This window comes from Lathamus discolor, chromosome 12 (assembly GCF_037157495.1).
Source record: "Lathamus discolor isolate bLatDis1 chromosome 12, bLatDis1.hap1, whole genome shotgun sequence".
NCBI lineage: Eukaryota > Metazoa > Chordata > Aves > Psittaciformes > Psittacidae > Lathamus > Lathamus discolor.
In genome coordinates, this window is record NC_088895.1 from 9,112,674 (window position 1) to 9,128,609 (window position 15,936).

At 36.3% G+C, this 15,936-nt stretch overlaps 1 protein-coding gene across 6 annotated transcripts in view; it reads right to left on the minus strand.

Annotated features, from left to right (window-relative positions):
• Positions 1–945: 945 nt before the first annotated feature.
• SFSWAP (splicing factor SWAP) overlaps positions 946–15,936 on the minus strand; it is a 49,551-nt gene continuing 34,560 nt past the window's right edge. For 4 of the 6 annotated variants that reach the window (XM_065693148.1, XM_065693153.1, XM_065693151.1 and 1 more), the window contains 6 exons: positions 15,658–15,923; positions 9,396–9,551; positions 7,947–8,072; positions 4,178–4,348; positions 3,530–3,602; positions 946–1,357 (listed from right to left, as the gene is read on the minus strand). In XM_065693148.1, coding sequence (XP_065549220.1) covers positions 1,292–1,357; positions 3,530–3,602; positions 4,178–4,348; positions 7,947–8,072; positions 9,396–9,551; positions 15,658–15,923 — 858 coding nt within the window. In that variant the 3' untranslated portion in view covers positions 946–1,291. The remainder of the gene's footprint in view (positions 1,358–3,529; positions 3,603–4,177; positions 4,349–7,946; positions 8,073–9,395; positions 9,552–15,657; positions 15,924–15,936) is intronic. The other 2 variants (XM_065693149.1, XM_065693150.1) reach the window with 2 other exon arrangements.

The window sequence follows — 15,936 nt, forward strand, 5'->3', positions numbered from 1 at the left end:
GAGTTATACGAACACACTGTTTTTCATCATCCCCTTGCTTTGAACGAGATTATGCACTGGAGTTATTAATCTGTGTAGTTAAATTACCAACTAGTCTGTATGAGCAAACTTCACCACGTTAATTTCTCTAATCCATCTCCAACCTCCACCTACTCTCTATAAAATCTGAGAAAATTAGGACATGAGTCACTATAACCATAATATTTCTGATGATAGATCAAAGTTTTTCAGGGGTCATTAAAAGCTCTGATTCCACTCACTGTGGAATCGGGTAACTGCCGATGACAGCACCCCTGAATACACCAACTATTATAAATTCTCACAGTTAAAGCAGGCTTGGGGAAAAATTCACACATGCCCTTCTGCACTCATTTTAAGATCATTTAAATTAAAAAGAAATAATTGTCTTGGTGTACAACAAAGAACGCACAATAAACAAACATGCAATTATACTGAGGCCACAAGCCTTCTGAAAAGTGTTAACCGGTATATGCCAGTAAAACGTAAGTTAGGAAACATCTTTCTCAACTGTATGAAAGATGTTAAACAAGAAGAATGCTGGATTTCTGTAAAGTATGTAATTAAATGACCACAAAATGTATTCTCTTTTCTGTAGCTAACCAGAGAGAAGAAGGCACATTAAGACAAACAGGCCACTGGCCATTAGTGACTGACTTCAAAGGATCAACTCCTCAAACAGAGGCTCAGAGATCTTTCTAAATGATGCACAGAAAATCATGCCCCTTTGTCCCCAAACTATCCACTACTAACATCCAACCAAATAAGCATTTTTCTTAAGATCATTCCAAGCATGAAGGAAGATAAAAAGTATTTAGTCAAGCAGGCTAGACCAGCTGTTATTTTAAAAAGCAGAAATTACTAAAGGAAATTCATTTGTAACAAAAGTCAACTGCAAACAATTAAGGACTCCACAAAAACTCTAGCTAATGAAAGATGTTTCCTTCTTTATTGTGTAATACTTCTTTCACAGAAACATGGTATTTACAAATATACACATATAGACTGCTGATCATAAAATGTTACTGAAGAGTTAGTCAAAAAAATCAATTTACAAAAAACAAAAACTTCCCAAAGATATTCTGGCTGAAAAAGTTTAATGAAATTTCAAGGAGACGCGTCTGTGCAGAAAGATAGGTTTTAGCTCCCCAAGTTCTGGTAATAGACGAGTTGTGAACCAAGTGAGCTAAGCTCAGCTGTACATTTGAGATGAGGCAGTTTTTTCAATATTGTTCTTTTTCACACAATTCCTTAATGGTCAGTTCAACAGGTCTCAGGAGGCACTAGTTTGTATGTTTTTGGAAGCTGCAAGCATTGCTCTCACTTTGGCCATAAGATCCTGTAGAAAATAAAAGGAAAATGATCAGACATGTCTGAGCTTTGAACAGAGCTAAAGCAAGTGATTGCAAAAAAACTGAATGAAAAGGTTAGCTTATGCTCCATATTCTAACATAGAACAGTTAAAGTCATGATCATCAGATATTAATGGTTCCTAGACTGAATGAGTGAATTGGAGGAAAATTCCTATGCCAGCAACTGAAGTCTGGGTTTACTACAATGCTACAAAGTGCTCTACATAAATATTTAGAGCAGTTTCTCCACAATGAAACACAGAAATGGAAGGAAACTATGACTGTATCTTTACAAAAACTGTAGTGAACACACAGCTACTAAGGTTTAAAGAAAAGAAGAGAGAAAGAGCCGGTAAGAAGAGAGTGCTAACAATTATTCTGTAACAGAAAGCTTTTTACTGTTTGTTTTGCAAACCTGCATCAAAAATTTACATAGCAGCAGTATTTTTACATTTGACAGACTGACTGAAACATTAAGCCTGTTGTGAAACCAAATAGCAAGTCTCAGTCTTGTCTGCGTATCCAGTGGAAACAGCATTACAAAAGGAAATGAAATTTCATGTAAATTGCATCGAATAATTGGGCTGCAAAAAATGATCAGAAAATGAAGTGTATTGGTAATGAATTAAAGTTACTTAAAAGATTTCTTCACAAATGCAGTATGAAAGAATTAGAATCCTTAGGTCCTTCAAAGCATTTTGCATCTCAAGCTCTCAAAACTCTTCATAGGGGAATCCAGCACCACTATTCCACTTTACAGATAGAAGGATGTGAATGAAAAATAGATACTAAATTGATTATGGTCAGCCAGCACACTGACAGCAAAATGATCTTAGTAATGATTAGGTAAATTGCATTTGTTTGAGCCTTTAAAGATAAAGAGATGCTTAAGTATTCTATGTTGGAAAATATCTTGCAGATTCACAAGAGTGTCATTCTTTTTACTTTTTGCTAAGAACTGCACTTTAATATCCTAATCTTTCCTCCTCTTACAGCTGTACTTCAAGCAAGCCAACTAATATTGAACTAGGAAATGCTATGCCATAAGCACTATTTAATCCAAGAAATGCATGAATCAGTTACCTTTGTCTGAAAGGTATATGTTTTTAAAGGGTGAGGTGTTTACTCTACTTTGAAGACCATGAAGTAGTTCATATCCCACTTCTCACAGCAGGAATTCCCATGAATTTGTTTGGTAGCCTAAGAAGTGCTCTGGAATTAGTAATCCATTTTCTTTCTCTAATGCCTATACTTGGTATTCTTCTGTCTTCCTGAATATGCTTGGTTTGAGTTTCTCATAAAAAAAAATGGATCAAATATGGTACATAAGATACTAGTCTACCAGTTTAGTTCACTAGTGGAACTAAAGGCTTGAACAATATTCATTTATTTAAAGAATAATCTATCCATTGGAAAAAATAAGAATATAAAAAGCATCTCTTGATTTGATATTGTACATTTTCCAAAGCTTAATTAAGAGCTTTCCTCCTCTAAACTTGGCATATTCTATTGAAAGAAAGTTAAATATATGCATGAAGGCTCTAAGAGGATGAGTGAAATTAAAAATTTTAAAGAGTGGTACCATGTGGTAGCTTTTAACACAGGAATGGAATTCTTTTGACGGAAGCTGGGTATCTTAAAACTGCATTAGGGAAGCTGAATGAGCTGAATGCACTTAGATTGCTATACAGCATATACAGGCACTTACTTATTATGCCATGATTCACAGCAAACTTGAATATATCAACAAAATCACAACAATTGTTCAGAGACATAAACAGCAACCAGGGTGAGATAAGTGAGTTGAAGATACTGCTTAAACTTAGCCCTTGCCAAGTTATTTCTCCTTCCTTCCTTCTTCCATGAAACTTGTTAAGAGCCCTACATGGTAAGATGGGGTACTGTAGCATAATGCGACTTTCATAACAGTGGATATACTGTGGCATAATGAATTAAGCTTGGTCTTCAGAGGCTTGATTAAATTTGAAAGGACAGCAGCTACAGAAGCAACAAAATTGTTCTTCTCATATGCAAACAGATTAAGAATGACAATGAACATGTCTCTACATCACATGCAAAGCTCAGAATAGAAGAAGGTGGTAAGAAAACATGATAGACACACTTAATTAGGTAACATACTCTGAATTTTTTATTTGTACCTGAGTGATTTTACTCTGCACTGAAGACACGATTGCTGAAGAGATTTGGCCATCTTTTTCCTGAGAAACTCCCCTAAAAATAAAGTAAAATTAGAATTAAGAATTCATAGTAAATACTTCAAAAATACATTTTACTCATGATTTTTATACATATGAGAGACACTTCATACAAGTATCTCATAAGTCAACAGTTCTCCCATTCAACTAGAAGCCATGACAAGTCACAGTCAGAAGAGCCACTCACACAACTGATGCAGAGAAGTCTGGGTAACAGCCTAGGAATTTAACAGGACTGTTCCATATTGTGTAGAAATAATCGAATTATGAATCTCGCACAGACATCACAATTCCATTAAAACTCTACTTCAAAGAGTTCTCCCATTCAGTGAGTTTCCAATTCCTAACTTAGAATTCAGTTGCAGAATTTTATGCACCAGTTTTATTGTAAGAATATGTAGAGTATTTACTCTAGTAAGCAACAGAAATCCAATGTCTTCATTAGACTGATGCACATAGTGCTGTCCTCCCAGAATCTTCCACTTTTAATAGGCATACATTACACACACACAAAGCTCCTCACCATGTTAGATCAAAAGACCCACAAAAGAAACATTGGCATTGCTGTAATACAATTGAGGAGTATATTACCTGGAGCGTTCCTGGCTGGATTCCCTGCTCTCCACAGGAGAGACGCTAGCTGAATGTACAGAATTTTTGTGTGTGGATGGTTTGCCTGGTGACATGGATGGTGAAGGAGACCTAGCTTTGGACTTGGTACGTGATCTAGACCGCCTCTTCTTCTTCTTTTCATGGGGACTTCTGTAAGAAGAAAATATTCTATTGAAGTATATTTAAGCAATAGTACACTTGGCTCAGTTGAAGTCACTTGTCGCCCTTCTAAAACTTTTCCACACAATATTTCTCATGCATTCAGCAAGCATTAGTTTTACCCCAATACTTCTATGGTTGTGCAAAATACTCTCTCAGAAGCTCTTTTTAACATATTACATTAGGCAACTACTAACACCTCAGGCTCTCACTTGGAATGGTGCTTCATAGATACACAGGAATTACTGGACAGTATTCGACAATTTGAAGGATGACGGTGAAAAATCTTCCACTGGAGATTTGCAGAATGACTTTGCTAGAGGGAAGTGTTTTTCCAAACAACACCAGACACTTAAAATATAATGAGAAATGTAAGAATTTATATCCCGTATGATTTTCCTAGCTCATAAATGAACTAAACCATGGAATCATAACTATGCAAAAGATATACAAGGCAAATCCATGGTTTGTTTGTTAAAAGAAATGACTCCCTTGTGATCCAATCTAATGTAGCCAATGGCAGGCTCAAAATTATAAACAAGGTATTGTATGCCACCCAAACAAACCTGGACCTAGCAACACATCTTAAGTGCAAACAGTTTTTGAATTGGAAAGTAGATAGATGTTTGTCATGATGAGAGCTGGAACAAAGGGCTTATGGGTACCTGATGTTTTCATTATTGACAGATGAGGAAAACAGAGGTAGCCTCGTCACATGCAATATTAAGCTCAAAGAGAACTCAATCAGCAATATACTAGAGACAGAACTATCAAAATCTTTATACATGGTTATGATTTTACAGCTGTCTGATTTACACACCAATATTGATATTACTGCAATTAGAACTACTGGAGTAATGACTTAGAGTTAGGCAATACCTCATTGTAGGCATATCTCTCTAGCATGTACTGCTAGAAGTCTGTTCAGAAAAATGCTGAAGCCTCTAGAACCTCTAAAAGCACTGTAAAACTTTGAGCCATCTTTTAAGCATCACATTATTGCTTCCTTTATTTTGATTTTATTTTGAATTTGCTACTTTAATAGCAGCTACATTATAACATTAAATTCCCGTATCAACACTCAACACCTCTGATGCTTAGAATTTATCATACAAATATCTGGTCTTTATATAGTATTTAACGTTCGAGACCTATAATTGCAAAACCTCCTTAAACTTTTCTTGCAAAAATAATCACTAAGTGGATTTTCCTTGGCAAGCAGATTACGTACTGTAATTGTCCAGTTCTTAAAACATTATAACGTAATCGAGCTGTGAACATATTTCATACTTAACTCTTGAAAATCCCAAACATGCATCATGCAAGAATATTTTACAGTTACCTTTTTCAGTATTTTTCATCTCAGATTATGAAGAACAAACATGGTAACAGCTGAATGAATGTGTCCAACCATTTTCTACTTTTAGAACATTACATTTGCTAAAATTAGGCTTATTTTTTTTAATATCTTTCTAGGTACAAAAGCTAGCATCAAAGAATTGTGCATATTCTCTGTGGAAAGTAATTCACTGCAGTCAGATTAAAACACTCATTTACACTGGACTTCTTTTTAAAGTGACTGTGATAGCAACTGAGGTACAGGATAAGCAGAACAACAGACAATTGTTATATTTATTCTGAAGCACACCTCATTCTACAAGCAGTGAGCCAGTAATTCCCAAACAAGACAAAGCACAGCTTCCTAGTTCTTACATATTTCCTTCTGGAAATATACCTAAGGGTTTATAAGCAATGCTAGCTATTCAGCACCATAACTGACATCAGATTAATGTCCCAAGCAAGCTTACAACATTGCAGTATTCAGGAACTCTAACTTTCAGTCCTCTTGACAGTACTGGATCCTAAAGCTTGCCTACTACTTAGTGTAGCGATGGTTAATAAAACCCACTCAGCTGACTGCTGCCACATAAGACTGAAATCTGCTCTCAGCTACTAGGCAAAATATACACTGTTCACTCATGGAAAGCTCAAGTAAACTAATTAGCTTCTAAGAGACCTCGAACCCAACCTCTGCTTCCATCACACCATCGTGAAGAATCTGTTCCATAACTGAACAAGTCCATCACTCATCCACATTTTTGCACAAAAAAATTAACATGTCAGTCATAAGAGGGCTAAAATAGTAGGTTTTCTGCAGTCAGAGCTGCAAAATATTCTCATCTATGTGTAACTACAATATTCTTCCTTCAGTCCATCATTTTTTGCAGTTACTGCCATATTTTGTTGTGAAGTGTAGGCCTAACAGAAGTTTACCATTTCCACTTACATAAACTTATATAAGCTTCCAACTTATACGAACAACTTCCACTTTATATAAATAAATATTGTTTAAGGAGGAATCTAGTTTGTTTCACAATTACCATCATAATTTATCATTAGTGGCATAACTGTAAAGATAATTTATAGCTTAAGATGCTGAATGGTCAAGCAGCAGAAACACCAACACTGCACTGAAAACAGCACAGGGCTGGGAAAAAATTCCTGTTTATAGGAATTTATAGGAAAACATTTTAAGCCTCTACGTATTTTCTGCTTAACCAAATCTGCATGCTGAATTCCACAGAAGCCTTTATCATCTCTAGTTGATGAATGTGAAAAACTGAATCAGTTGAAGTATACTGATGAAGCTCTCAATTATGCATACCACACATCAATTAATTAGAAACTGTCAAGACATGGAAAGTTACCTCAGGAAACAAATAGACATTTTTAAATAATCGTATGGTTGAAAGTGATCTGTTTGCTTCTTATTCCACAGGAAAGAGGGAGAAACAGGTTAAGACTTAATCTTTGCCAATTAGAAGAAAAATTTGGTATGCTCAGTTTAGTAATTCAGTGTGTTGGGTTTTATGTACACTTCAGGTGTACGTATATAAGCACGAAAAATTTTCACTTCCTTGCATGTTGAAGGTGTAACATGCCACAAAACATTTCGAAGCCTTCTGGGCACACACTTTGCACACTTTCTTTCTCCAACTGGTCAGCTTAAATAATATTTGGTATGCCATTTTGGTTACAATAGGTTCAGAGAGACCATATGCAAGGTGCTCTCAAAAAGACACCTCTTGATTCATGTTTCACATTCCACTCTGTTAGTAAAATAATTGCTAAATGTAAAGCATACTGTTTGCTAAACTGGAGTTTCCCCTTATTTGTGCAGGCATGATGAGATGCCAAGCAATGCCAGTAGGAATAACATAATACCACTATGTGACCTCTGTGCAGAGGCCATTTGGTTCACACAGGCAGAGCATAAGAAAATAACTCAAAAAGAAGGAAATACAAGAATCCAAATAAAATACGAACTCTCACAGCTAGGAGATAGTAGCATATTAAAGTTCACTGGTTGGGTTGTACATTTAGTGTTTCAATATATGCAACAATTCGAGAAGGACAATGAGAGTTCTTATTATTTTTTTTTCCTCCCCAGAAATATCTGCTTATTAAAATAAAACCCAGAACATAAAGAAATGTGAAGTTCTACCTAGACAGGTTACAACACATCAGGCAATGCTCATGGTCCTTATGATGCCAGGACATAACCTTTTCCAGGAGCAGGTATACTTACTTGGAACGTGGGCGTTTCCTACTATTTCCAGGACTGTTACTAATGCGGTAAGCTGTTGGAACACTTCTTTCATCTCTCCGCCTTTCTGGTGTGTGAGCCCTTCTCCTAGGTGACCTTGATCGCGACCTGAGCAGGGAAAAAATAATACAGAAGTTTGCTTTTTGTTACTTCTTTCACTACTTTTATTTCAGTGGAATTGTGCTGTCAGCAATTGCAAATAGAACACCTTTCAAATGCCTATTTTACATCAACATGGGGTATTTAGTGTCCAAGACTTGTCAGTTGCATAAAAATTTCTTACCCATTCAAGACATTTAGGATGTAGTTATCCATTGCTTTTCACTCCCAACAGGGGGGGAAACATTTATTTTCTGCTATAGCAAAAACATGTATATTTTGCTATTTTATCTCAACTTCTGCAGCAGTAGGTGGAAAGGTTTTACTTTAGCCCTGCCACCTTTTGTGGCAACAGAATTTGTTAGCATTGGTATGCAGAAGACCAATTTGGCTCAAAGCCTGAGACTGTCAGGCCTGACCCTGTCTTCTCAAATTAGTGGTATGGTTTTAGAACTGCTGCATCACTGAGACAAATACAAGTTTTTGTTTTCAGCACATCTCCATCACTGACAAGTCCAGGAAATTTTATCCCAGATGGTGCAGAATGATCCCAGCACAGCCAGTATTTTCACTTGTGCAAGTGACCAACAACCCATGATCGGTGTTGTTTGGCACTAGCAATTTGGCTTCAAATACTTTTCCTAGAAAAGTGAGAAAAAGAGATCAAGAGAGGAAAGAATAAAGCATGCCCAGTTAAGATCAGAGATCAACTTAAGTGCTTAACTCCTTTTCTCTATGATTTGGTATTAAGTGGATGTGCAAGTAAAATCCAAGTATTTCTTAACAAAACAAATGGAGTGAGAAAAGTTCTGACAGATGCAGGGGGAAGGGTGGATGATAAAGGGGGTGATTCAGGGACCCAGCTTGGAAGAAAAAAGAAAAAACCCAAACCAACCCCAAATCCACCCCCAAAATTCCTGGCAGTAACAGTCTTGTTCTCACTAAAATATATAGTTCTAATAATTTTACTTCTATTTGCTTAATGTCTTTTTTATTTACTATAGGCATGTCATTCCGTGTATACCAAGCACTGATATTCTTGAAAGTACCTAATTTGCTGTGACTAAAACATAAGTCATTTGTGAAATCACTGCTCTTCTGCAGACCCACACCATATATATAATATATATACATACACACACTCCTGAACCATTTCTCTTACACCTACAACAAAAGAGATCAACTGAAAATGAAAAAAATTAATCACAATGACAGTTAAAGTGTTGCAAATTAATTGCTTTGTTACTTAGAAATCTGATCTTTACCAGGCCGTTCAGAAGGATTAAAAAGGAAAAAACCAACAGATGATAAAGTTTGGGGTCAGTCAGACACCTTGACATTTTACCAGGATTTCCCTCAAAAGAGCTCCAGCAGTCAAATCTTTTCGCTGTCGAAGTTGCCTGATAATTTTCCCGCTCTGTTGCTGCTGCCACTGATGAGCTGCTCAGAGTCGGCTCCATGCTCAGTGTCCCTGTGGATGCTGTGAGTCTGTGATACGGAGGCACACACTTCACATTGAGAATAAAATGTCCTAGTTTTGATATTAACTAGAATCCTGAAAAGGCTCAGTCCCTTAACCAAAAGCTGAACGTTAGTGAAACATGCCTATATGGACCAGCCTAAAAAAAGTCCAATCAGAAAGAAAAAGTCATTAGCTTCATTTTCATGAACTGAAGTTTGTGGTTCTACAACATCACCAAATGTTAAGAACTTTGGCCATTAGGTTCAAACAGTTAAAAGCAGCTTAACAATTTTACCGCAATACATCAATTATTGCTTTCATTAGACTGTTATTTCAAAAGGCACTCTATTCCTTCTAAAGCCAGTATCACTTCTGTTTAGTAGGGTCCCAACAGTTCAAGGGGCTACAAAGCTTAGTATGTCTCATTACAAAATAGGAATTAAAACTACGTTAATGGACACTGCCTCAGCAATGAGAAAATCAGTTTGGAAGGAGAAAAAAACCCAAACCTTTTTTTTTTTTTTTTTCAAACCCCAGGTACTTCCAAGTCTCTTAAACTCCTAACATTGAGGCAAAAAGTAGCACACAAACACACACATACATACACACATGTACTCTACCTAAACCTACTGAAAAGTAACCAGTTAATAAAGTATGCAACTACCAAGTACTGTTTATAACTCATTGACTGGATAAATTCTGTGGCTTAGTACTCCTGCAGTACTAGACAGTGTAAAGAAAAAAAGAAAAACAGTATCAAAGAGAAGTTTAAATGTTCCATCTCAATCTAGAGTCATTTAACAAAATCACTACGTAACGAGTACCTCTGCTTCCCCTCCACTCCTCTTACATACACAAACAAACCACACTCACACATACAAATACATCATTAGCTTCGATCATGTAGCACAAAGATCTATTGGTAGTTAAGATGAATATCATAATTCTTTTCATTTACTAAAAGCCAACTATGAAGCCTCACTTCTCAACTAGAACAGCATTACTGAAGACTCCAGTGACTGACAACCTACACTTCTTTAAAGAGCACCACTCTTGGGTGCATTTCACAGCAAACTCTTTAGTGGTGCTCTGAAATCAATTAGGAACAAAGATACTGGTAAAACATTTACTAGAGGTGACCCAAAGGTACCAAAGACTGCTTGCTTTCCAATCAGATTTAACAAATGTGCCCCATCTTTGACACTGAGTACTTATTTGTAACTAATTATCTCTTTGGGACTAACAGCTCCACAGCAATCCACGCTGCAACACCTCACAGCACTTCTGGGCATGGTTTACTGTTTCCATGATTTTTGTTAAGCTTTAATCTGTCAAGTTGGTCTAGAATTCGAACTGCACAATATTAGGAACTTGATGGGACTAACTTTGGTACAGAAACTTTGTTCCAGGAAAATAACATGCAGATATAAAGAGAACTGCTGTTAGTACACTACATGCCGCAATTAAGACAATATATCTGGGTTCCTTATGTAGCTGCAGTATTTAAAACTTGGTGCTGCAAAACAGGTTTGGTTATGCTACCCAGAAGCATACTTTGAACCAACTTCGTGTTATTGGAACAAAATTTTTCTACTTCCAACAGAGCTGAAAAGGCATTAGAAAGAATTTAAAAGAAAATGCAACAGTACAAATATCGCATCTTACCACAAAAGACTATTTTTAAATGAAGCGGAGCCCTTAGACCTCTAACAATGCAAAAATAAATAATAAACAAAAGGTATAAAAAGGTATATAGACAAGTATATTGCAACGTTCATCTGTAGGATTTCTATGCAAAAAAAAAAAAAAAGCATTTTGGAGAAAAGATAGTATTAGGATACACAAACCAAAAACGAAGAGCTTGAAAAGTATACTGAACATCCCCTGAATAGAGAGCAAAGAAAGTTATTGCAAATTTCTACATTTAACTTCACTTCCCGCTTCTCATTCTCTATTAACTTGTCATGATAAGTTATACGGTAAAGGTGATTTTTAATCTTACTTTTTGAAAGAATTTATACCATTAAATAGTAATTACTCAAAAGTCTTTTCAAAGAGAAGCTCTACTAATGTTTATATGGAAACCTCACAAAATCTAAGCCTTCAAGACAGTTCCCCAAATACAGGGTATGTGTTGAGTGGTCATTATTACAATTTAGAGATAATTCAGTATAATCTGAATGCAAGATAGCCTAATGAAAAATTATGAAATAAACATAACTCCTCTTTTGGCTGTCACAGTTCATTCAAATATAATAGTTCAAATGACTTCAAATCCAAAATACTTATCTTCGCTGTGCAGATACTTCAAACCTAATAAGCTACTCTCTAATAAAGTTATGAAAGTTTCTTTATTAAAAGATCCTGTGTTCATTAACAGGAACTGGAGCAGTAATTACTACAGAAATGGAAAATCCCTTTTTCTTCAGTCCATTCCTGAGGTAAAATAAAGCAGCATTAATCACTTTATACTGAGATTCGTAGGTTAGAATATATATTTTGAACAGAATAAAATAAGGCAATAAAATCTCAAACATACAACATCAGACTGAGATACTCAAATAAAGCAGTTACTCAAAATAGGGTGTTCCAGTATAATTTAGCATCAATATCCACACAATGAAGACTATCTCTTATCACCATTCATTTAATACCAGATGAACATGTTGACCTCTACAAATAGTTTACACTTTATCCCAGGAAGGTATGTCCTTTTATATAACCATTCAATAGTAAGCTGTAACATCCAATGTTTTTGGTAATCTATGGAAAAAAATACTGGTTTAGGTGAAGCACTGAGGAAACTGAAGAGGAAAGAGATGCGAAAGGTGCCACGTTTTGAATGAGACAAGACAATCCATGGAAATAATCTTCTCTGAGTCCACACTAAATATATAAATACATAGAAAAAAGAAAGGAAACCAGTCATATCTTCTAGCTAGGCAACAACTTTTACCTTTTTTGGCAATTACTAAGACAAGGCATTATTTTTTGTCTAAACACATGCAAGACAAAACATGTCCATATCTAACTAGGTTATGAATCAGCCTCCCACTCTTGATTACTCTCCAAATTTTCTGGTTTCAGGAGCAAGAGCTTTAATTTTGGAAATACAGTGAGTAAGTTAAGGCGTAGCAAACACCTTCAATAAAGCAAGCCTTCAATCACCAGCATTTCTTGTACAATGTGAGACCATGTGGGTCCTACTTAGAAAGTCAAGGCTAGAAAAGACCTCAAGAAATAAAGACTATTCAATATTCTCCAAATTATAATTCTTCATACATAAATTTCCCACAATGGAGTGTTCCAAGCTGTATTAACTGCCTTTACCACTGAGACACTACGAAAAGCTTTCTAGTCTGTTAGCAATTTAAATCCGTTACTTATTGTCCAGACTCCAAGGACTGAAGAAGAATGTTCATTTCCCTCTTTTTTGGCATACATGAAGATTTATTTCATCTTCCTTCAGTCTTTCCAAACAGTCATTCCAATTCTCATAATTCTGAAAATTCTTGATGATTCCCTCTAAACATCCTCCAGCTGGTCTAATTCCTTCTAAAGGATGCACAAAACTGGACACAGTACTCTAGCTGAAGCCAAACAGAACATCTTCCAGATGAGGAGACACTTGACGCATCCCGCCTTAGACTTGATTGTCTTTACTGACTACATTAAACCAATACAGCCACTTGTATTAAGTATCAGTTGCAGGAGAAAGATATTCTTTACAATTGAATTATAAGAGGTCCTTGGTCAGAAGTTTAGATTTAGCCATGTTCTCGTGAAATGCTATAGAGAGGAAGGTACACTTAGATTTCTAACAGGTCTCCCACCTAAAATAATTGCCACCAATTGCATTTCTTATGGCCTGCAAAAAGCTCAAAGGGAACAGACACCCATTCAGCACTGATGATACTGTCTTAAGTTCCCAGAAACAACAGGTTTCTGAATGGGAGAGACACCCTCCAGACACCTTCATTTCAACCAGTACTTGCAGAACAGAAAGACAGGCTGAATGGAAAGCCCTTTCCCATTCAGATCTAACTTCTGTCAAGTTTTATAATGCGCAAAATATGTGCAAGATGTGGTGAGTTTTTCTGAAGTAATTCCAAAACACAGCTACCCAGCATGAAGCTTTATTGGATTTCTCAGGTTGTAGAATTCAACAGCTGCTCAAGGAAATACCCAACCAGATTTAATCAGGTGTTCGCAACATTAAGGCTTTTATGTGTCTGTTAGCTCCAGCTGATTAACTGTTTTTGGAGATTTTTGTGTACTTTTTCCACCAGCTGGCCGGCAAAAGAGCCCAAAACCCAAACCCATCAATAATGAGATTATCCACGGTGTACGTGGTAGACATCGGAAGACTGTTGTCTTTTCACCAGCAGAACCAAAAGTACACGAGCTGGTGGAAATACTCAGGCTTCTAAAGGACCATATATCTTACCTCCCTGAAGTCACTGAAAACATATCATGGTATATATCAATCTGAACTTGCAAGTTCCCATTCATCTGGTCACTGCCTGATGCAGACTCACGCAACATGCAGGATTATCTTTATTGTGTTGAGCTGCATACCCAGTTATTGATAAGGATCTTCTCAGGTGATTCTTTCTCTTTTTCAAGGTACCACAGAAGATTACTGTTTGGTTTTGGGTCTTCTTGCATTACAATGATGTTTCTCTTTACTTTTACCATGTTATTAGTAAAATCATGGATAAATATATGCAATATAGTTTAGATGAAGTGACATGGAATGTTTAAGTGAAAAAACGGCTTGACCGGAAATTGAAAAGGTGAGTGATTCACCTGAGGAGACTTTTTTCCAGGGAATCCTTAACTCTGAGAAGACTTACATTCACTACTTAAACAAGGAAAGCTTCATTCAGCGTCATTCCCTTTACACAGTGGTAAGCACAGAAAAGGAATGATACACAGTACTTTGAAATATGCCTTATAACAGAGCATCATGATCATCTATTGTCAAAGGCAGTCAAATAAGCAGCACGACCGACTGATCATTTCAGCCCAAGTTATGTTCATTTAATTCGCTGAATCTCTGAACAGCAGAGATGTTTTCTGCAACAGTACTGTATTTAACCTTAAAATAAAGAGTTGTAATGTGTTAACACCTACTTATCCTAGTGAAGTTAGAAACTTCATCAACAAACAAAAAATGCACAAGATGAGAAGTTCTGTCACACCACCATAAAGGGCTAGAAGCTGTTTTGCAGGAAGAAGCATATGTCATAGGCATAGCCACAAAGATAAAGAAATGTATGATTTTGCCTACATCACATACATACATAACTGCGATAGTATTTATACACACAACTCATTTGAACAAGCTACTTAAACACTGCTCTGCAGCATGATCCAGAGAATACAACCTCAACAATAAGCCCTTCCTACTGACCACAGTAACTGCTGTGTAGCAGGGATTCGGATATGACGAATTTTACACACAATAAACTCTAAGTTGCCTAGACCCAAATGTCTTAAATGTAATTAACAGTATTAATGTAACACAATATATATCGTTTTATAGCTGGGTAACTAATATAGTGCATTTAATCTCAATAAAGATTAAATACAGTTAACTGCACTGGGCTACATTCATTCTACAGTCTTCCTTACTCATAAACTCTGTTTTCACTCTTCTTGGATTCCTGTCATCTCTCTCCAGCCATTCATCCATCATTTTTTCACATGCTGCCCAAATGCTTGCTTTCTTTCTGAGCTTTGCTGTTCAACCACGCAGTTCTCTACCTCTATTTCTTACTTTAATATTGTCTGGTTACTTTACTCCAGCAAAAGCCACAGAGTTATTAGCAAGTTCTCTTAACGCTGTAATTGCATTCCTACACATTATTGCCAGGTATTTCACAGACCAGAATGAAAAAGCATTTACTGGTACAAATTTCACACTATGTAATTAGAAATCAATGACTCGTTATCTCATTAAAACTATTTTCAAAGACCTTCCACATCTGACGATATTTACATACTGTCTTCAAGGTGACTATATCCCTTGTAATGGGTAAGAAGACGCATAAATAATGGAAGAAGTGAAAAAAAAATTGTGTTAGCCCACAGAGAACTTGAAAGAATATGTTTGGTTTCCAAACCCACCTTGAATGCCTGACAGTTCTATAGGCAGTGGGAAGTGAGTGCTTTGCTTTTGAATGTGATCTAGATCTGGACTTAGATGATGAATGATACTTGAATGGTGATCGAGATCTTGACCGAGATCTTTTCTTGTGTTTTTTCCTTTTCTTTTCTTTTTCTTCATCCCTAGGAAGATCTTTGCTTTTGCTTGAAGGCCTTTCTGCTTGTTTAACTTCGAAGGTGGGTAATGTTCTGACTGCAGTCACAGGACATGGTATACTACTGACACTCTGAAATTACAGG